Source organism: Acanthisitta chloris, unplaced genomic scaffold, assembly GCF_000695815.1.
Source record: "Acanthisitta chloris isolate BGI_N310 unplaced genomic scaffold, ASM69581v1 scaffold40920, whole genome shotgun sequence".
Lineage (NCBI taxonomy): Eukaryota > Metazoa > Chordata > Aves > Passeriformes > Acanthisittidae > Acanthisitta > Acanthisitta chloris.
The window spans coordinates 3022-26076 of NW_008654028.1; the positions used below are offsets into that span (position 1 = coordinate 3022).

At 40.9% G+C, this 23055-nt stretch overlaps 1 protein-coding gene across 1 annotated transcript in view; it reads right to left on the reverse strand.

Annotated features, from left to right (window-relative positions):
• The window catches only part of RSPRY1 (ring finger and SPRY domain containing 1), a gene marked incomplete at its 3' end in the record, with an annotated part of 20781 nt that extends 2417 nt beyond the window's left edge, over window positions 1-18364 (reverse strand). The window contains exons 1-12 of the mRNA XM_009083057.1: window positions 18018-18364; window positions 14810-14862; window positions 13264-13376; window positions 10522-10648; window positions 9035-9093; window positions 8624-8690; window positions 7788-7919; window positions 6410-6525; window positions 5555-5698; window positions 2697-2808; window positions 1631-1733; window positions 13-165 (exon numbers count right to left, since the gene is read on the reverse strand). Coding sequence (XP_009081305.1) covers window positions 13-165; window positions 1631-1733; window positions 2697-2808; window positions 5555-5698; window positions 6410-6525; window positions 7788-7919; window positions 8624-8690; window positions 9035-9093; window positions 10522-10648; window positions 13264-13376; window positions 14810-14862; window positions 18018-18364 — 1526 coding nt within the window. The remainder of the gene's footprint in view (window positions 1-12; window positions 166-1630; window positions 1734-2696; window positions 2809-5554; window positions 5699-6409; window positions 6526-7787; window positions 7920-8623; window positions 8691-9034; window positions 9094-10521; window positions 10649-13263; window positions 13377-14809; window positions 14863-18017) is intronic.
• Window positions 18365-23055: the final 4691 nt, after the last annotated feature.

Below are 23055 nucleotides of genomic sequence, written 5' to 3' on the forward strand. Positions count from 1 at the left end.
CAGGAGGATTACCTGGGCAAGATGATTTTCTCTTCCGGTGTTAGAAAGGCATAATCATTGAAGGTACTAAACTTCATTGATGGTGGGTACTTGAAGGGCTTTGCCCCAAAGTTGAACTCACACTGTTGATAGGACATGAAGCTCGCTGCAGCAAAAAAGCCAGATCTGCAATGTGATGAACAGATGTTTTAGAATGACTTACAGTAGAGCTTTCCAGGCATGTTACTACTATTACCACACAAAAATATACACTGAGACAGAGACAAGTTTCTTCCATACCAGTGTTCTGCACATAACTGGGAGAACATCCAGTTTCAGCTGAACCTACTTACCTTGTTTAGTTCTCAGCTCCTGAATTCACTATCAGGGTTTGTCTGAATTTCCTACTGAGTCAGCCAATAAAGGCTGCCTATTCTGCAGCCAGGATTAGTCACACTTACCCCACGAGCAGATACACCTAAACTGCCTACAACCTGACCTTCCTTACACTGATCAGCTCAGGTATCTCCTTCAGCACTGGAAAAAAAACGTATTTTTCTTCCAAACAGCTGCTGTTAGCAGAGCTGTGAGGAGCAGTACCAAGTGCAAGGAACACCTCCATATCCACTGCTCCTTCCGCTTTATCTGAGCAGGCACAAAGCTGGGGAACCTGCAGCTCTCATACACTTGCTGTGAGGGACCTGTGCAGGAGGAACCCAGGTCTGAACTCCCTCAGCACAACACCCACCTGTTCCTCCTTGCCCATGCAGGATTACCTCAGGACAGCTGCTTTTTCATCACAGCCACACAAGACACCTTGTAAAAACACTGTAGCCTCTTTCAAATTGATTTACTGAGAGGGACCAAGTTCAGTAATATGCTAAGTGTATCAATGACAAACTCCATATGCAGAACAGAGCACTGCAAGCTGAATAGACAAGATACTGTGCTACTCTTTGAACTGCTCTTTGCTTGCATATTGAACTTCATTTTGAGGAGAAAACATGGAGGAAATTATTAGCACAGTAGATTAATTTACAAAGTACCATAATGTTTAATTAAGCAGCATAGAAGGCTGCTTGCTCAAGTATTACACCAGCTTATCTTCTCAGAACTAAAAGGCTGCAATTCCCTAGGAGAGTTAGAGGAGTCAGCCATATGTTAATTTTAACAAGAGTTGGCAAAATAAGCCTAACACCTTTCTGCAATGCTACCAAGAGACATCCTCTGATGAATATTCAGCATGCTGCTCCCGGCGCTGGCCCCAGTGGATGGCAGTCAGTTCATAAGCACTCCTCAGCATTTACAGCACTGAGGCTTTAGTTTTTAAGATCAAAAATTCCTCAAGCACCAGAAAATTGTTCATCTTTGCTACAACCTCGTTCTATTTCAATGCTGTGCTAATTTGACAGGAGAAAACATCAGGTGCAATCTGCCTTTGTAGAGTCCAAAGTATTTATTTTAGACCCTGAAATCCACCTGTAAAATTATATCCTTCTTACTGATCTCTAAGCAACTTTCAGCTGGGAATCCTGCATAATGATGGCTTCAGGTAGAGTAAATATGAATTTACATCTCAAATTGGACACCCTTCATATAATTAAAACAATTATCTGTAGAGGTCATGTCCTTCCAAACGAGCAATACTTACACAGCAGACGAAAATACTTGCTTCTCAGCAGGGAGCTGGTTTCCATTTAAATAGAAGATCATTTGCTTTTCTTGCAAGTCTAGTAGAAATCCTATTGTGTCTCCTTACATGCAAAACAAAGATAATTTAAACATTCCACTTCTGTTAAATGCTAACAGCTGAAACAGTTATTGTTTCAAGTATTACATATGTCACTGTGAGTTGTCTCACTTAAAAGGAACTGTTTGCAAAAGCACAAAGGAAGAAACATTGATACAGACAGTAAAAAGAAAAAACAAGCCAGGAAAAATAGTACAAAAATAAAGTATTTTAGTCTGCCAGAGCATTAATAACTACATAGTTGTAGGAGTATTGCAGAGTATTTGCCAAAACCAGATGAAACACTGACACTCCTTGGCTACTTTACACCTGTTGAAGATAGACTTTAGCAAGTGTGTGTGTTCTGGGGATATATTTCTAATATGCTTGTGCTGTTTATTTCTAAGAAGTGTTTGAACTTAGCCATCCTTGGGAAAAGGTTTTAATAGAGAAGGCAGCACAGTTCACACAAGCATGGCATGCACAGACTCCTACTAAGATTTCAAAGCTGAGATCAAGAACAGAACTTTGCTGTCCAAGTAGTTATCCAAGAATTAAAAGTAAGCAAGACAGTGCAACTCCTCCTTAAAAAAAAAAAGTCTAATTCAGAGATCAAGGTTTTTTTCCCCTTCTAAAATAACACAGAAAGAAAGATTTCAACTGTGTTTGGTAGGACTACAAACATCTGGAAAAAAGTCATAATGATTAAATGCCCAGTGTTAATTGGTGCTATTATTTGGACTCTATGAAAAGAAAAAGGATTGAAACAATTAGATTTTCTTTACACAGATTGGGGAACAGGACTGCAGTGCTCACTTGGCACATTTAAACCACTATTGAAGACAATAATTATTAAACCTCCAGGATCATCAGGATTAGGCAGTAAACTGCTCTGTTCACACCGACTAACAGACACCTGCAAGAGGAAAAAAAAAGTTCCTGTGCAGAAATCCAGTTAGCATAAAACAGCAGAAGATGGACTGAATACCTTCTTTCCAGCAGGGATGGGAATGTGGTTTACTTCTGGCATTGTACCAAATGAGCTGCCGACAGCCATCGTATGCACAGGAGTACTCATCGTCCCCAATGCCATAACCTTCCTTCAGACAGAGAGTGAAGTGTCAGTCTGCAGCCATTCCTCACACACAAGGGCTAGACTTTATTTTTTTCACCCAAATCACTCACCCAAGGGCAGGAAGGATTTCTCCCTCCCTCACGGGGGTAATTTTTTTTTTGAAAACTACTCAGTTTCATTTTCACATCGAAAGAAATTTGTTGGGGAAAGGGAGGAGGGGAGAGGGGGATATTGCTTTCTAAGTGTTTTCCATTCTCTGTGACCTCAAATCACTCCTGTCTGTTAAAATCTGTAATGAAGAAGGCTAGTAGCCAAATAGTCACAGTAATTTTTTGCAACTGGAAAGGTCACCACAGCAGCTTATCAACTCCTATCTCGTAGTCACAGTACATTACTTGTACTACTTTCCCCCACGACAGCCATGTGCCACCAGAACCTGCAGCACACAGAGAACAAACCCACAACCTCCTCACTGAATATGTTGCATATTGTGTCCCTTTCAGGGCCAGCCTTCCCCAAACTGTGAAAGCATTTTCAAGTAATAGTCCCAAGGTCCAATGCAAATGCAAAACTAAGAGATTCAGAGTGGAAGAAAATTGTCATGTAGCAGAGCTCAAACATGAAACCCCAAAGCACTGTTGAAGGTAACTTCCTTATGCTCAGCATGGTTTGTCTGGAGTGTAAATACCAGACAGGGTCTGATTACACAAGCCTCCCATGTCCCAAATTAAAGCTAAGCCTGGCTAATGGGTGTTTAATGTCACATTTAAGACTAGTATTTTTGTTACACATGCTGTAAATAAAGAGCATATGGCTACTGAGGCCTCTGTTTGGGACATACCCAGGAGGTGATAGCCTTGTATTTCAGGGACACACCTGATGAACTTAAGTAACAATAGCATTTCGCCATCAGCAAAACAGCAGCAGCAACAGAAAAACCATCCTGCTCAGAGATGTGACATCTCCCATTTTTGTACTTTGTACAGGATGAACTCACAGAAAAATGCACATACACCAAGCTCCTTACCAGCAAGTGGGAAAAAAAAAAATCTTTTAAGCCTCTTAGCAGTCTAAAGGCAGACACATGGCCATTTATTTCAAACAGTTTCTGTTACACTCAGCACAGAGCTGCACGGTATTTGTGTTTGGTTGGGGCTTTTCTTTTGTGTGCAGTTTATTCTTTTATTGAAATTCAGTCACAATCCCAAGCCAGAAATGTGGGACTGGACTCTGGATGCGACAGAGAGATGCATGTTCTACACCAGCAGAGGACAGTGCTATTTACATGAGCAATTCAGAGAAATGGAGCAAGACCTCTGAACTCATAGGAAGACTTAAGTTAAATGGTGAGGAGAGGTGGTACTCCATTCCTGTTGGGTTTCTTGCCACTGGTGTTGGTTTCATCTCCTTGATGTATTTCTCTTACAGCCACCACCACCAGTGTTTACTCATATATGTATTTGGCCTATCTTCATATTAAGTTTCTGCATTTGACTCAGCTGTAGAATGATTTTCTATACTACTTAATATTTCTATAATATTTAACTGCTTATCTCTACATTAAATATGTAATTCTTCTCCCTAACTAAATTCCAAGTAGGAACAGAAACCCATGCAATCACAGTAAAAAAGAAGGGCAACAGGTGCATTTCTTACTTAAGCTCAGCCAGTAGAAGTGTCAACTTAAAATCCCAGTGCTGTTTCCATTCTCAGCAGTAGACCAAGCCCAACACACCTTTTGTCCTAAACTTCTAGCTCGCACTTCAACAAACTCTAATGGTCATTTGGAAGGTTGATAAGATAGAAAATCAGCTCTAAGCTGAAGTAGACAAGTTTTTTTTGGTAGTAATCATTATACTTTCTAACTGTTATGGAAATACTGAAGCAAATGATGCTACAGCACACAAAGTTTCTAACATCCATATAGAGTTACCACGAAGACTTAAGAAGTCCTAGGTACATCTCTATGATGACTGACTATATTTGGGCTTCATGTGCACATGACACATTTTGCTTTATTGCTAGCAAGTACATAATCTTAAAAGTAAAGGAAGAAGAATACTTAGAATCAAGAATAAGATACAGAGTTATCTGGATGAGAAGGACAGCAAAGCAAACTATAAAACAAGACAGTGTTCTTATTGTACACTATCAGAAGAAAGGGCAAGAAAGTTTAATCCTTTTGTAATCCTTATTTTTAATTAAAGAAGCTTTCACATACCCCAGCTGTACCATATTGTTGCTACCAGCAAATCCAAGGATACCATGCTATCCCAGAGGCAATTTAAATAAGTTATTTCCCTTCTGAAAGTTAATTTAACACGAAATTATGTTAAAGAGGGTAATAAAATGGCTGCTTAGTGACCTGTGTAAAAGACAGCGCATGATAAACTGCTAGTTCTGAGCGAGTTATTGTTTACTTCAAAAAACAGACAGTAACCACTGATATCTGAACAATTTCCAAGAAGAGACTAAGCCACAAGAAATAAGTTCCCTGTGGCTTCCACACAACTGCAAGTAGATAAGAAGCTGTCACTGTTAACAGCTCTGCATGACTTGTGTGAAAGTGTCAGTCTGTGGCAACAACAATACAGACTTCTCTTGTACCACCAAATTCAGCAAAACCAGCTTCACAGAAGTACAGGAAAATGGAAGGAAACAAGGGAATGCTCAGCTACCACCATAGAACAACCAGAGCTATTTTCATAGGTGTCGTGAGTAGAAAAATACTGACATTGTGTCATCAGCTCAATGACATTACATGTACTCACATGATTGAGAAATTTGCTGTCTTTGGTAGCCCATCCTATCTGCATCACTCCCGAAGTAATGACTGTCACTTCATAGTACCAGACTCCAGAGTCGACACAGAACGTACATCTAACACTTTCAAAGGATGAGGCATCACATCGAGCCTACCAAAACCAAATGGAAAACTCAGGTCCTACAAAATTATCATTCAAACAAGCTCCTTCCCTCCCTGGATCAAGTTTCTTGCACATAAGAATGCACCAGCACAATTTTAGAGGCACTTAGACAGAATGTGACCTCTGTTTATAGCAGTAATTGTCACACAAACTAGTGAGGAGGCAAAACTGAAAACTGTTCAGTGGTTAAGCCACAGGAGAAAAAACACAGAAAGTTGACACAGTCAATTTAAAGATTTAAAGACTAAGACAACCAGACAGGAAGACTTAAATCATTGGTTATTAGCTGACTCCTGGTGTGAAGGACACACATCAATGTTAACTCATGAAAATGCACCTGTAAGTAGTCAAACAGGTTTTCAGAAGGAGTTAGAGGAAGGAAAAGCCCCACATGGCCGAGACAAAAATGCCACTGCTCTGAGCTTTTCAAGCTTAGGCAGGACAAACAATAGGATTTGCACTTTGTGAACAATATTGGTCACAATGAGTGAAAAGCCACCTGACTCCTGAGCACCCACTGAGATCGTGTGGTGATGTTACAACCCTCTGACAAAGAAAGATTTCTGTACAAACCTAGCAGAGAACTTTAATTCACTCTTAAAAAAAAAATCACAGGAGCAAATAGCAAACAAAACTACTTAAAACCTGGTTTTTTCTTCAGACTCCTTTTTAGGTTGGAAGCATGAAGTGATATCCTACCTCCAATCCATGGGGTGAGATCTTCAGGTATTCACTGACGTCGTTACTGTTCAGCATAGCCCTAATGTTGGTCAAGTCAACCTTCTCATATGTAAACTGTCTGCCTTCTTTTAAAACTGCAAAATAAAACTAGTTTTAATCACTGCTGCTGTAAAACTTGGTATTAAGCATTTCACACACTGACAATCAATGTCTCCAGGATCCAGATAATTTTTTGGCATAACTGAATGAAATATTGACACTTTGTCTGCATGAAAAGAGTTTCCAACACTGTGTTAAATATCCTCAAAACATGAAAGCACAACCTGTACCTCTGCCTAGAGCTCTCACAATCTAATTACTGCTTTCAGGAAACCCACAGGCAAATGGAAGACATCCAAGTTCACACCAAGATGCCACTGTTTCAGGATTTACCATTGTATTTGTATACTCAAGTTGGGCAGAGGTTTTCTGATTCATCACAGTGGAGCTGACTGGGGGATGGGGAAAGAGGGGAAAACAAGGATTTAAAGGTTTTCACCCTCTCATTTTTAGATTATCAACTTGAACTGAGACAAAGTAGCTCATTCACTCTTCCTCCATCCCCTTTCCACATGGAATGATCAGAAGCATTTCTCTTGCCAGGTGTCAAATTGCTGACACATACATGTCAATTTACAGCTCAAAGACCTTATTTCAGGACCCTTCATATATCCCAAACTTGCTACAACACTTGCACAGATGTTTACTGAACACAGCTGGCATTGGCTCTCCATAAGCTGCCTAAAGCCCCATAAAGCTCAACAGACCTTTTACCCAAATGGATCTGAAAGGCATTAGATGCTATAAGGTCTTAAAGCTGCTGCACCCTTGAAATCACAATAGGCAAATCTGATGATTGTCAGTCATCCAAAAGATAGACCTAGCAAAGTGCTTTGTCAAATTCTTTTCACTTTTGATCACAAGAACTTTGAATCTTTGAAGCCTTGAATAATTCCCCAAGCCCAGGCACTGCTGGGATATGACAGCAGCAGTGACAGTCAGCAGGACTTGTCAGCAACCCAGCTGCTCCACAGAGACAGAGCTGCTCTACTGACCCACTCAGCACATTTACTGAAGTGTAGCTTACTTACAGGAAATTGGTGCAAAGAGAAGTTTTCATTGCAGCTTCAACTTGCAGAGTACAAACCACTTCCTTTCACAAACATTTTCCTTGCCAAAATTTCCTTTCCATGCAATTATACTCAATATACTTGTAAGGTTTTCTTTTTTTAAAGGAGAGTGACTACAAATGCAGTCAAGTATAGTAAGTGCCTATACAAAACAAATACAGAGCAGTCCTCCAGCTCTTTGGAGGAGTGATTACTATGAAATGAATCCATTCCTTCATTATACCTACACAGATTGTCTAAACTCCACTGGGCACAGAATCCAACCTGGCGTTTTAAATAGTCTGGATTATCTGTCCACTTCTCTAGCAAGATCAGTTGGTCACTAATGCAAGATTCAGAAACCGTCATTTTATTTTCACCTGCAATTGAAGAGGAAAAAAAAAGAGTAATTGCTATAAACTAGGGATAAGTTTAGTTAACACAGTAATGTTCTACAAATGCAGCAGAACACACTCCCCCACCTTTACGCCTCAGTATTACAAACAACACGAAATTCTTTCCCCAAGCAGATGTGAAATTAACTTCACACTCAGATTTACCACTTCTCACCAAGAGACAGATCACAGCTGTTCTCCTTCTCTCCAGTACAGATTTACTTCTCTTCAGGTAACAAAGGTCTCATGCCATAAGTCACTATGTAGCAATTTCTAAGACCAGAAGGACTGAGTTCCAGCAAATCTCCTAAGGGTCTGTGGGTGGGGGTGTCATTAAAGCAATAAATGATTTTTCCTGCCTACAGACTCCCAGTCCTAACTGTTCTCCTCCTCTCATACAGATTTGTTTCAGTGACAAAGGCCTCATGTCCCAAGTCCTTCTACAGCAATTTCCAACAGGGAAGAATTGCATTGAGTTTCAGCAAATATCTCTAGGGTTTTGAGGGGTAGAGGAATGTCACTACACTAATACATATTTCTTCTTGCCTCTAAGTGGACAAACATTTCTTATACATTTCTGTTTCCACCAATCTAGTCTGTCATGCTCACAAGTGTAATCAGATAAAGCAACCAGATCATGCAGCAGAAGCCACAGTGTGACTTAAGAGCAGTATCAGGCCAATACTTACTTGTTTGTGCAAACTTCTCCAGTGCTATTAGTGCAAAAAGCATCACTGTCGGATGGGACTGGAAGTTCTAAATGTGGGAAGTAAGAAAAGTTATTTAATACCCATCACAGATGGACAGGAAGAGCCAAGAGTGACACACAATGCTCTGGGTTCAAAGGAACCCCCAAAGCTCCTGCATTCCACCCTCCTGTGGAGAGCTGGTTTGAATAGATCAGGCTACCCAGAGCTTTGTCCCACTGACTTCTAATTATCTCCAAGGATGGACATCCCACAGGCTCTGGAATCTCAGCTCTCCATACCACACACAGTATTTACCAGACATGACCCCAACTTTTCACAATAATCATCAAAAAATAAATTGCATTAGAATTGCTATGTGTGGATACATACAAAAAGATCAAAGACACTTACCAAGCTCTGAAGTAAATATTCCAAGATGCCTGGGCTGAGTAAGCCTATGCTTGCAGGACCTGCAAGAACATTAGGAATGAAATCCATCCATGGGAACTACCACATACTCATCATGACAGATCTTTTCAAGACAAAGTAGCAAATGAAAGAACATCCAACAACATTCACAGCAAAGCAGAGCTATAATACAGAATAATTATCATTGTTCCCAGTAAAATACTTGCTGCACATTTAGTAATGACACAGTTAGTGGCACATTACAGCCCTATTCAGTCTGCCTGCTGTAAATGGGTACAGAGTTGTAGCCTGAGTTGTTCTGAGAGTTTGAAGGAAGACTCCACCAGCCTCCACTTAGCATTTTCATGCTCATTACTTCCTAAAAGAGTGTGTCTCCCCTTTACTGCCAGAGTCAGCATGAAAACACCAACTCCATTTACCAGTAACCCAAAAAAAGCAAAACTGAACATCTGACATAGCCTACTGGATAGTTAATTATACAGTCGCAGTAGCACCATAGCAAGCAGCCAATTTAAAGAAAAAAGCCTTGAAATACTGTCTGCTTCATCAAGAGACACAAGGGAATCAAACTCTGGCATCTATGAACTCTAACAAATTGCAGTGAGTTCCAACACTGCATTAACAGATTTGTTGCCTGAGCTGACACAATGATATCTGTGTCCGCTAAGATAAAAGTAGATAAAGGATCTCATTTTTGACTCAGCATAATAGGGGGGGGACGTATTACAGTACAAAAAAGCTTCCAGCCCTTGTTCCTTGCTTTTTTTGAGAGAAATACAGAAATTTTTAATAATAACAATAATAAATAATACTGTTTTAATAAGCAGTGATACCAGACAATCACTTTTTTTCCTTCTTTTCCTGTCCACTTTCAGAACAACAGCTAGATACAAACCAGAGCACCAGCAGGAAGGAAACTTACTCATCAGTTTCCAACAGAGTACTCGAAATGACAGCAAATAAAAATTCTATATGAAAAGTCACCTTAAAAACAGAATCTCAGCAATTTTCTTTTAAGCAACACAGAATAGAAATCTTTTCAGCTAACTACAATAGAACAAGACATGTCTAGTGGGAAAAGCATCTTTCTTGTTTGTTTCTATGCAGCCTCCAAGTCCACTAATTTGAGGCTCCTGCCTCCTGGCTAAAGAACACATCCTCAGTAACTCAGACAGTAGGTCTAACTATGAGACTGAGTACCAGTGCTAAGGCAACATTCCATAAACAAACACTAATTCCCAATCACTAACCATGCATCAGAAGGATTTGTGAATGGCTCATTCAGAGCTAAGCTAGTGCAAGGTCAACACTTCAATCAAGCAGCTCCTGTCACACCAGGTCTCCCCTCGATGCAGAACATTATTCAGCTCTAAGGAAACACTTGTGACCCGGTCTGCATCATGAGTGCTAAAGCAGAAGGTGCTGCAGTGAGCCAAAGAGCAGCTGTCAGAAGAACCCCATGGCTTTACCTGCTAACTTCTCTGCTAAGCAGCCGAGGACTGCAGTTGTGTTCCGGTGCTTGGCAGGGTGACAAGCATCCTGGCAAGCAGCAGCTCCACTTAAGTTTAATATTTCAGTTAACTTTTGTAATGCATCCTGAAAAATAAAAATCAGAAATCTCTTCAACATTACTGACAGACACAGTTTCCTCTAATTCCATATGGTACAACAAACCAACTTTACACTATGTCACTAAAGTCAGTGTCACGTTACAGACAGCATGGGGTGCTTATGTGCTATGGTAAGAAGGTAATAAAGACAAGTTCAACAGACCCAAGAGCTGCAGCTTTAAAATTCCCACCAGATTGTTGGTCATTGCTGTGATCAACAGCTCAGGACACTTCTGGACTAAGTGAGCTCCTCATAGCAACAGGAGCTGCTAGAGTAGACAAAGGCAAACAAAACCAATGACCACTACTGTATTCTAATCTGTTTCCAGTGTCCTGGAACTCATCCCCTTTCCAAAAGAAAAGGGCTGTTTCAGACTAAAATTCAGGACTCAATAGACATGCCCCAAAAAAGAGGCCACATCCCCATCATACATTTAGGATGTTTTCAGCCTTACAGGATGTCATAAATTGTATTCGTGAGAGCATAAATGGCTTTCTGTAGTCACTCTAATTTAGGAAGTAACCAGAGAGGGTAATAAATCTAAACTGACAAGCTTTGACCTGCTTTGTTCAGGCAGTAATGGTGTGGATAAAATTCAAGGTAGATCTAGAGCATACCCTGCATCCTCAGAGCCGTTAGGGGTTAATCTAGAGTCTGAACAAGTCATCCCACAGGGAGAACCCCACCCAGAGTTCCAAATCCTCCTCAGCTTTCCAGACTTCATGAAAGTTTCAGCTGATTCATATTGAAACTGCATGATCTCAGGCGAGGACCTAATTAAAACAGAAGAGCTCCTCATATTGAAGTCATCAGCAGCCATTTGGAGGAGAAATGAGTACTGCTCAGGCTGAATAGATGTGTTTTTCTGAATTGTGTTCCGAGCCACACTCAAATCAGTTTACTGTGCTAGTCTGAGGTCTGTACAGAGGTCACACTGAAAAGCAGTTATGTTCCCAAAAGGAAAGCCACAAAAACAGAACTGATGAACAGGACTGAGCTAAGTGGAAAGAACAGAGAAAGAAGAAAGAATGACTGAGCCAGACTTGGGATGAAAAAGCCTCACTAAAATTAGACTCTTGACATACTCTGATACTGCTTTTAGCCATTATTAGAACTGCCACAGAGATCAACTATTTTGAGTTAAATAAAGACTTTATAGAATAAACAGTTTACTGCACTGCCTTTTTAACTTTATGGACTTTATAGCCTGCAATAACAGCAAATGAAATACAGCCTGCTGCTGTTCCCCAGCTGTCCTGGAAGTGGGGCACTGACTTAAAATCTTTCAGACCAAAAACTTAGCACTTAGCCTGAATAGAAGGTGAACAGCAGCAGAGCTTTATTAGGCTGCATGTGACCAGCAGATCCCACAACTGCAGCTCCTCACGCTGTGAAGAGACTACCCAGAAAAAATCCTCTGTGCATCCCAGAAAACAGGCACCTTTTTACCTTTTGTCTTGATAAGGTCAACTATTTTATAGCAAAATCCTTAAAGTACCTAAATAAAAGTCATGAGGCTTTCAAAAAATGATCATTTGATTGCCAAGTGCATTGCACAGCCAAACAAAAAAAATCCCAAATCACGTTTCATATGATGCATTCACAGTGGTCTTCATTTCCTGACTTCTTTTTTTAAAGCAGGCAAAGTTTCTAGTCATACCTTTATTTTCAAGACAATCTTGTAAGCTATGCAACAGTTATAATACATTTATCTTGTTCAAAAGTCTTAGATGACTAATCAAGAGCCTAAAGGAAACAGACCCACTTTGGGTAGCTCGAGAGCTTAACTAGTTCTCTGGCCACTCATGCAAACAGCTTTTTATATCCCTAACAATTCCAAAGAAAAACTAAAATAGGCAGCATCATTAGCTTGGGGAATGAAAGCTGCAATGATGTCATCATCAATTTCTTATGAAACAAGATCATGACAAGCATTTGAAAACAGACAAGTTCTCTGTACAATCATTAGCAAGGGTTAGCATCTCAAACATTCGCAGCTCTAACACACTTGTACCAACACAGTATGAACACCTCAGCTCATCTTTCCACCCAGAAGCAGATTAATGGTCAGCAAAAAAAATAAAATTGTCATTTGGCAAAATTGTATATAGATATTCCTTAGTTTAAAAAATGCCATTTGTTTAACTTAACACACCCACTTGTGCTGCATTCCTTGTGTGCAGGGCAGGAACAGACTCAATAGTGACTTGTAACCACACAAGGAGAGAACAAAGGGGCAGAACTGCTACAGCTTTGCAGCACCTGCACACCCTCCCTGCACTGCAGAACACAGCACATGGCAGAGAGAAAGAGGCACAAAAAGCAGCCGAAGACCAAAGGTCTCTTGTTCTTTCCCACGGACCAGATTTATCTTTCTCCCCCCTTTTCTTCTTCCTTCCTACCCCCAAAGTGGTGAATGCTTCAGGCATTAATTAGCACCTAGATACCAAGTCACCACAAGTTCCTCAGAATGTTACACCCATTTTCCGAGGCACTAGCAGTCTTGCATCACTGGTGAAACCCACCCAGAAGCGACCACGGGTGTGGCAACCACGAATAACTGACATTCAGCCACAGATGAACATTCACTTTCCACTCACTTTTGTTGGCAGAGGACATTCATCAAGTAGTAGCGTTATAACAGCTGGTCCCAAGGGATCTTCTAATGGAATAACTCTAATTAAAGATTGGACAACTTCCAACCAGCCTTCATCTGTCAACCACAAAACAGAAGTAATGCTCAGAATCAACACTGCAATCCCCAAGGGTTCAAAATACATCCCTGAACATAAACTGAAAAATCCTCAAAATTACCCAGTGAGTTTACAGACACTACGAAGAACAGGTTACTTTTTACACCCCGTCTTGGTTTGCAGTAATTTACAAGTTTAAATTCAAGAAGAAAAAAGTTTATAGCAGCTTGGGGTAATGGTGAACATCTCTGCTGTTTGGAGAACAGTCACACCCAGGCCAGAGCATCCTTCACTTCCTACTACTAATAGGAAGAATTACTCATGGTAGTATGGACATGCACTTTGCTCCAGTGTGATACTCAGAGTTCAGCACCCAGTGTCAACTAGTAACTGTTAAATACTGTATCCACAATGACAGTGAGGAAATATTTCTTCTAACCAGTATCAGATCACTCCTCCTGAGTTCCCCCATGGGCCTCAGAGAAACACTATGAGCTTGTCCCATACCTCCTGGTCTAAAGAAAATTTGTTTTCCTAAGGAACAGCTTTCACTGTTTAACAAACAGACAAAGGGCTTTTACTTGTAAGCAAACAATAATTCACATATAAGATGTTAAACTACTAAAGTAAACAGATTTGGATTTACAGGAAAGTGGCTCCCTCAGAAGTGAAAATAAAGAGTCTGTGTCTGCACACAGGCGAGTGAGGCTGAAGTGACAGCACTGCCTTGAAGTACATAGCAGTAACACACTGAAGCTTGAGTTCTGTTAGCACATTTACCTGAAAAACAGTGCACTGAATTGCTGTAATATCTAACTCGGTTGATTAATTTAATAAATTAATATTAATTTATAGAAATATATTTCCTAAGACCACTACTAACTCTACTAGTAGACAAAAATTCAGCTAAACCAGAAGTTTGGTGAAGTTCTCCTACTGTAACAGAGCTAAAACAACCTTGCACAAACATGGCTCATCTTGCAGGAGCACTTTGGGACAGTGTTGGAACAAATACATCAGTAATTAGAGGTCTAAGGTCAGCAAAACCCAAACCAAAAAGTACCTTAGCTGCCAACACTGGGGCATGTGAGCTTAAACCATGTCTACGTGCACATATAGGCTGTTCCTGTCTTAACTGCAAACAGCCACTCTTTGTGGTTATGGTTTAATGCCACCACAGTGTCTATGGACATCTGTTGGCTGTTTCTGGAAAGTTCATGTGAGAACTTTAACCAAGTCAAAAAAAAACCAACTCAGGCAAATGCAGTGAACTCAGTGAAGCTTCTGAAGGGCAAAACTGTGTTTTGAATCCCACATCCCCAGAGCTACAGCAGGTTGTAACACATACTACTAGCATGTATTTCTCCTTTGCAAAGAAAAGATGGTTTGGGGGGGTTGTTGCTTGTTTTGCTTGGAAGTCACAACTGAAATGCCCAACACAATGCCTTGATACCTGTTTCTGCCATTTCATGCAACGTGATCATTGAATAAGGAGGCTCCTGGTCACTGAAAGAGATATTACACAGGTCAAAATTTATGCACAATCATCAATGTAATACACTGAATAAAATGATAATACCCAGACAGAAAACCAATCCAGTAGCTATTTAACAAGAGGAAGTTGCACAGGCTGCTAATGCCATTTTCAGATCTGAAAGACCGATGGGATTTGAGCCCCTCTGGCTCAAAGTCAACATCTGCATAGCTGCAACAGCTGGTAAGTGAAATGGTGATCCACAGCTGCATGCCTAAAAGCTGAACATAATGCTATGGCTTAGTGCTGTTCATTAGCAGAGTTCCTCAGAGTACAGCACGAGAGACTGAATATCAGAGGCCACGAAGGGAACCAGCAGCAGTGCACAAGGAGCTTCTCTTCAATAGCATTTTCCCCCAGAAATTCTCTGTGAAATATAGAAATATTAAACAAAAGCAAAAACCAACCAAAACCAAAACACAAAAAATCCCCACAAAACTGGAAGGCAAGTCACCTAACAGCATCATAGCCCTCAAAGTCATTAACAGGAGCTGTTAAGAAATAGTTAAGGCAGTTGAACAGAAGATATTTAACCCAACCCCTTTCCAACGTGACAACCAACAGATCAGCTCCTCAGTCTGGTTTGCTGAGCAAGGACATGAAGCTATGGCCACATCTGTGTATCTGAGCAAAAAAAGCCATTTTGTTAATTTCTTAATTTGCAAAGCAGTTCTTCATATAAGCTCCAAAATGTAGAATTTATCCTTCTGAGTCTGGAAATTACACTTAACTCCTTTTGATAAAGCCAAAGGAAAAAAACAACCCCAAGAAAAAACAAGCAAATAGCAAACACAGAAAGCAACTGTTCATTGCAGATCACAGTGTAACAACTTAACATACAATTCATCTCAGTGTTCCCATGTATTAACTTTCAGTACAGAGTTGAGAAAAAAAAATTTCAGATAGAGTTTTGCCTTCCATTCTTTAGCAATCTTTTCCTCCAAAACCCAGATTACCAATCTGCTGCTACTTACATACATGGTTTTACTTTAGTTTGCCTTTAGTCTTGCATTATCTTTGACATGAAAATAGATTTGTCCACTTCCCTAACAAAACTGAAAAAAAAAAAAAAGAAATCAGGCTCCATGAGGCACAGGGGATCATAGAACATACTTATTCCTACAGTTTCTCACTTACACTGGAAACCAAGATCTCCAGACATGACTTTTTTCCCCTCCAAGTGAGCACTCCTATTAATCTAAAAAGGACTATCATTAGCTTCAAGTCTAGCAGAAAGGCTTCTTAAACCTTCTTCAGACATATTTAGATAGTTTGCCTCATGAACAGACCCTCCATTATTCATAGCCACAGCTCTTGGTCTTATCTGTAAAAACTTGCAATATTCAGCTGTGTTGTAAAACCAGCTGCCAACTGGCTCAGTACAAAACAAAGGAAACCAGTATGCCAGTACAGCCCACCTCTGGGCTCCCCAGGACAAGTCAGACACTGCTGTAAGGGAACAGGTTTAGCAGGTGGCTTCCAGGACGGTTGAGGGCTGGAGACCATGATGTACAAATAGAAGCTAAGAGAAATAAGGTCTGTTCAGCCCCGAGGGGAGTAGTGGACAGGAGGAGAAATCAGATTGCTGTCTGCAGCTATGTAATGGGAAGGCTCTTCTGAGAGATGCACAGCAACAGGACAAGAGGCAATAGGACTCTGTTGGAACATGGGAAATTCCAACTTTTAAAGGTATTATTTAAATCATGGAGGTGGTTAAACACTGGAACAGGGACCCAAAGAGGTGAAGAATTTCTTTATTCTGAGGATGCTCAACACTTGACTGGATAAAACCCTGAGCCACCTGCTCTGGCTAGACCTGGGGTTTAATCAGGAGCTGGAGTGGATGAACTTCAAGACATCCTTTCCAACCAATGCAATTATACAGCTCTAGGAAAGAATTTCACTAGAGCCTGTGTAAAAAGAAAAATACAGTAGTTTTAGGAATTTGTTAGAAACAGGACTCCAGGGGCAGTGAAATAGCTATGCTTATTGTCCCTCAGCAGCATAGGAAAGTGCTTTACAAGATTACAAAACTGATTGCAAGACCCACAGGAACAGGATCAACTATGCACCAAAGTGTTGTGAAACAGCTTAAGGAGCTGAACTTGGGGGAAAGGCGAAGGGCATGGGAGATTAGGCAGAGACTTTTTTGAAAGTTTGCCGTGAATTTAACTTAATGATTTGAAGACAGACCACAAAATAAAACCTTTTAAAAAACCAAACACACTCCCCTTAGATTTAAATGTTCATGAAAAACATCAGTCCTGGTATTTCCATTTGAAGCATTTTACAGCAGGAAGGCAAACTCCTCCTCTGGATGCACATTCCATGAAGGTATAGGAATCAAGGCTCACTTACTCTGAGCCTCATCCACCTTAAACTCAAATCCCAGCTGCAAAGCTAGAATAGTGTTTTTCCTTCTGTTCTGGTCTTTCCAATTCCTAGCCTGCACCCAACCCAAAAGGTGATGAGCTAACATAACTCATCATTTTTGAGGTCCTTTTAAAGCTTTGTAGAAAGCCACACAAACCCAAAGAAATAAGGATGAACCCATAAATATCCCACACACCCTTAATGGACGGTTTGAGCATGCAAGGAATGCAATACTGGGATTGAAAGTTGGGCAGTCACAACATGTGGTTATAAAAAGTAGTCAGACTTATAACTGGAAAGAAAACCTCAGTCTGTTTATCCAGGCTAACAAAGATCAAAGCTCTTGGTTTTGCTTAACCATTTCCAAAGAAGTAAATACAGCCTGAAAACAGAAAACTTGCACAACAACCAATTTTTAGGACAGAGGTTCCCAAACTCTGGAGTGTTCATTGCTTCCTAAACTGTGTATCTGTGACAGGTAAGAAATATTGAGCATACTCCTCATCCCACCTGGGTGTAGGCCCATACAGGAACTATGAGAAAGCTGCTCAGCTCCTGCAAGAGGCTGTACCTGGGCACTCAGGAGCTACTTCTATTACCTAGGAAAGGTGCTCCTCTCCTAAGCCTCCAGCTGGAAACACACGGCTGCTTCAGGGAGGGTCAGGTGTAGATCGGTGAGAGGATGGAGCCACAGTTTGAGAGGAGACAAGAACATTTTCATTCATGTTGAATTATTCCTTGAGGAGGTACTTACTTATCTACTAACGTCCGAATTACAGCCAGTGTGTCAAGTACTAGCCCATCCACATTCTGTTTTTTCCTCCTTGGTTCATGGGGCCCTCGACCCCTCCTGGGTGGACGGACAGGGTCCCTTGGGTGGCTTCTTGCTTCAGGTATATGTGCTCTGCTGTTCTCCGTTTGCCGACCCTGAGATTCCACATTGTCTTCTGCTCCGCTGTCATCACGGCAAACACATGAGTTTCCCATGTTTCCAGCCCCCAAGGCTCCCACTACACGGGGAATGTGGTGCTCTAGAGTCAACAGCAAACCTTGAAAAAGGCTTCTGCTAGCATAGAACACAACCAAAGCAACTACAATCATCTAGGAAGTTTTAAGAGAAATGTTTGTGTGATCCTGAATTGTGATCTCTTTGCATTCTAAGTGTTGCTACCAGCTGGAATGAATGGGAAGTTGGAGACTTAAGTTGCCGATACAATCGCTTAAAACACACGTTGGTCATCCAGGAGGAGGTCTGAAAAAGCAAAGCCAAAACAAGAGTCAGTGTTACTACTGCTGGTGAATAACAGAATTCCTATTTTAGCAAACAGGATCAGTCTTGGTGGATAAGGCACCTAGGAAAAACATAAGGCTTGTCCCTGAGGTCTGTTGTGGAGAGAGGGAAAGGAAGGAAGAGGAGGAAGTTCCCTTGGTAAGCAGCTCTCACCCATGCACCATTCCTTTCTACACTCCCTATTACTTCCCAATTCTTTCATAGTTTTTGGATGCAGAGGAACAAGTCTGCCCTTAAGTCTAGCACACTGCTACCCTTCAAGGACAAACCAGTTCCATTTACAGAGCCATACTGCTTACACCACCCCAATACAGGCTGCACATTTAAGGTTCTCATTTCACAGCAGAATATTCAGTATCAGTTCCCCAAACAGACTCTACAAAATATACAAAATTGTAAAGAACTAATCTTACAGTTATGGTCTGTCTCAACAAACAGTAGATTTAACAGAATTATTTAGTCCATCTGTGCATAAACACATCATTTTGGAACGTGCCTACATGTGCTGGACTCTCACCCAACACAGCACCAAGTACCAGCCCTGAAATAAACAGGAATGACAGAGACCATTTTAATGCCTACAAATCTAACTGGGAGTTTGAAAGGGGTGTCATATGCTTGTTCAGATCTAGCACCAAACCAATCTTCCCTTTTTGGAATAAAAACTAATTCAATCATCCTTTTGTTCTGGATTCGAATGGTTTGGATCACACACAGGCCCAGTAGCAACTGAGATCGTAGGGCAGTCCCTGCAAATCATTCCACTGAAAATGCAAGAGAAAAAGGATTCAAAGCCTCATTTCATTGCTACTTAGGTTTCAAGCCTTAGGGCATATTTCTATAGAACATTACATAAATTCTGAGGTAAAATAAAGCCCTACAGAAGACATGATTTCACTTACATACTTGAAGCATGTCAGAATAAGTAAGTAACTTTTATCCTTTTAAGATTCAAGTTTAACACTTACACTAGAAGTTATGGTGAATATCCTGTATTAGTTTATTACTATTCCACAATCATTAAATCCTGTATTTGACAGCAGACATGCAGCACCACAGAAAGAACAGAAAGTCAAAGAGAGCTGACACCTTTCAGATATGAAAGGCCTCACCATCAGAGCCAACTGGCACTGTGCAATTCCTGGCTGCCATTTCGGACAAGACCACAACAACATTATTTGGGAAGCCAGACACTAGTCATATGAGCAAGTCTCAGGGTGTCAGCTGTCATGGAACAGCACTGCAAACAAGCTCTCCAGGCTCTTCTGTAGTTTGAGGTACGTTACCTTATTAATAAACATTTCACTGTGCTAAAAATCAACTGAAGACTAAGAAAAAAAATTAATGCCTCAAGGGATATTAATTGCAAAAACAACCCAAGATCTTGACTTCTTGTTCAAGAAATTCCTGAACCACAGATCATTCAAAGGGTTTCAAGCATCACATCATGCTTGCCTCACACCCTAGGGCAATTGTCCTTCTATCTGAGCCAATACAGCTGTTTTCTTCTCAGTCAGCAAGATCTGAGGTGCCAGTACAGTTTGCAAGGATCTCAAACAGAATTGGGTAAAATCACAAGTGGTTCAAATGACTTTTTAAATAAAGAACTAGTTATGTTGAATGCAAGACATGCCTTCCTAGGGAAAAAACCATTATGTATTTATGAATCTAGATCATTTAAGGGCATTTTAGCAAGAAAATACTAAAGTGTAAAAATGCTACAGATTTAGAATCTGAATTAAGCTGTTCTGTAGCTTATGAAAATATTAACAGAGTGAATCTATCTTGTCACCAAAACACGTATGGAAAAAGCTGTATTTTAGGGATTAGCATCGAGTAAGAACCTACCTAAAGAAACAAAACAAGACATAAATCAAGATTCAAACTGATTATTGAACCCTAGGGTTTTCTGGTTGACAACTTAAAAGGATGATTAAGAACAAGTGATTATGATCAACTCACCTCTAAGTTTGCTTGGTTCAGAAACAGTTGGGGTTGCTCAAAGTGCTGTAGGAGAAGTAGACAGTGCTTCTTCAGGGCACAGGCAAAGTCACAGCTGGAAAAAGCAGCACTCTCAGCCTTTATGGTGAGCAGTGAGTCATTACGGCTGACTCTGCTTTCACTTCAGGAACTATGCTGAAGAGTCCCTGAAGACAGATGGAAAAGAAAGAACAATTCACTTGGAAACTGCCTCTAAGATGCTCCACCTCCTCCCTACACCCTCCATGACATCAAGCCACGTTGTTAATTTCAGCTACATCCAGCCTTTACAGGGGAATTCTCTCAGGGCTTTGAAAACCAGTTTGTCATCTACTAGCTGTAGGACTAGAGACAGATACAGAAAACCCAATCAGCCTTGGTATTCCAGACACCACAGCACCAAGTGCAGAGCAGTGACCAACTCCTCCCCTCAAATTACTGCTTTCAGGAGGAAGAAAAGTAACAATATCTGCTCCAGATCACCCTCAAGTAGAGACAGGAGAAAATAAAAGTACTATAAAAGTTGATTAGATAACAGGGAGACATGACAGGATAAACTCCCCTTACTTAGCCAAGAGCCGAGTCTGACAACATTCACTTGGCTGTTGCTCACCATCATGTACAAGGAGCTCATTGTCAAGCCTCAAACAAACTGAAAGGCTAAACAATTAAGAACATAAGGTAGAAGAGGAGATTGCTACAGATCTGCCTCACAAACCAGCTTGTCTGCACCGAGTATGAATGCATGAAGAGACGTTGTGAAGTGCAAAGAAAAAGCTTTTTAGAGGTTTTCCTGCAAACAGTGATGTACCAGATTGCACTGGAGCTGCCACACTTTGAGGACATATTCACATTCTAACAAACTACTTCAGCATGAGCCTGCTGGTGGCCACCCTGACTCCCTCACTGTCCCTGCTGAAGTAAAGGGGACAGAGACATCAAACCTCACTTCAGGTCAGTTGCATAATGGAATGTGGAATGCAGTAGGGAACAGGAGTGATCAGCTCTGCTCCTTTCCAAACTCTCAGACCTCAGTGGCACACCCAGCACACAAAAACGTTTTGCATATATGAAAATGAAATATATTGTTGCTGCAAGAAAAGGTAACAATCACTGCATATGGGGATGGAACGAGGTTTTAAGATTTAACTTCAAGCCTAATTTTCACAAATTGCTGCTCTCAAGAACAGCTGGACACAAAACTCCTTTTTTTCTCACTCCAAAAATCCTCAACACTCTACTTGCAAATATTGTGAAAACGGGATTTTTTTAAAGACTGTCTAAAAGAAGAATAAAAATTCAAGTAGCAAAACAAGAATACCACCACAGCAGCACTGAGATAGGCTGAGATAAGCCTCCTGTCCGACCTGGCACAGACACTCTGAGCTGGGCACAACAGTGAGCACACAGAACAGACAACAGGCACTGGCCTGAGAGTCAATAGCTCAGTCTCCAGAGACAAAGCCTGCATGTTTGTTTTGCTGTTAAAACACAGCTAAGGAAAAGAACTAATCTTTCATAATCCATTTAAATTCTTTTTCAGTAGTTGCACAGCTAAGGGTCTCTGCAACTGCTTTTAAAATTCAGCAGTCTTCCATGACAAAGCTGTGACTGTTAGCCAAAGTGTACTAGTTTTCATAAAAGTTCTGCTACTGGAGGATTTAGTGTGGGTTGTGAGTTACCTTCAGTGTTTTAGTATCATATCAAACCACTCTTTAACCCAAATATGTTGTGAGCTAACAACTAAGTCACCTAAGCAACAGCACAAGAATAAAGAGCAGTTTCCCTGGAAGTCTGCTGGAACAGAAACCTATTGCCTCCTGTCAGAGCTCCATGACATCGTGCAAACACCACTTTCTTAAGCAATTTGTGCAAGTCGGAGTAGAACTGCAAGTCTTCAGATGAAGTAACTCTGCATGAAAATACCAGCAAGAGCTAAGCTACAGCATAGAAAGCAAACAGGCTCTCCATGTTAAAAGCTGTGACCTCTTCCCTGAGATTAGCTAGGTTTTGTGCCATTCACACACACTACAACGCTGGAAAGCCCCATCCCAGCACTTGCCAGAGGAATATTCTTTGACAAACTGAGGAAGTGATAACAAGACTATAAAAGCTGACCATAACAGCAGGGAGATTTATAAGAGTGATAACACTTCTATTTGACTTTTAAGTGCTATTTTAATAAAAGCTTGGCCCCATATTTGTAAGTGCAAGAAATGGCAAAGGCAGCAGCCACTACCTGCTTTTCAACAGGGCCATCCGTTCACTCGGAATTCTGACCACCAGGTGTTGCCTTGGGACACAGGACTACAAGGTTGCCAAACATATGATCAAAATACAAGCTTCCGTTCTATAAGAAGTACCTGGTACTGATACCTCTCACTGAACAGTTGCTGTGGGAGCAGCACTGAATGCCCATGCCTGACACCACCTCCTCTACAGCAGAGAGCACCTGCAGGACACTCACCAAATGATCAACCCAGCACATCTTGCCCTAAACAAAGCACCAGGATCAGGTGCT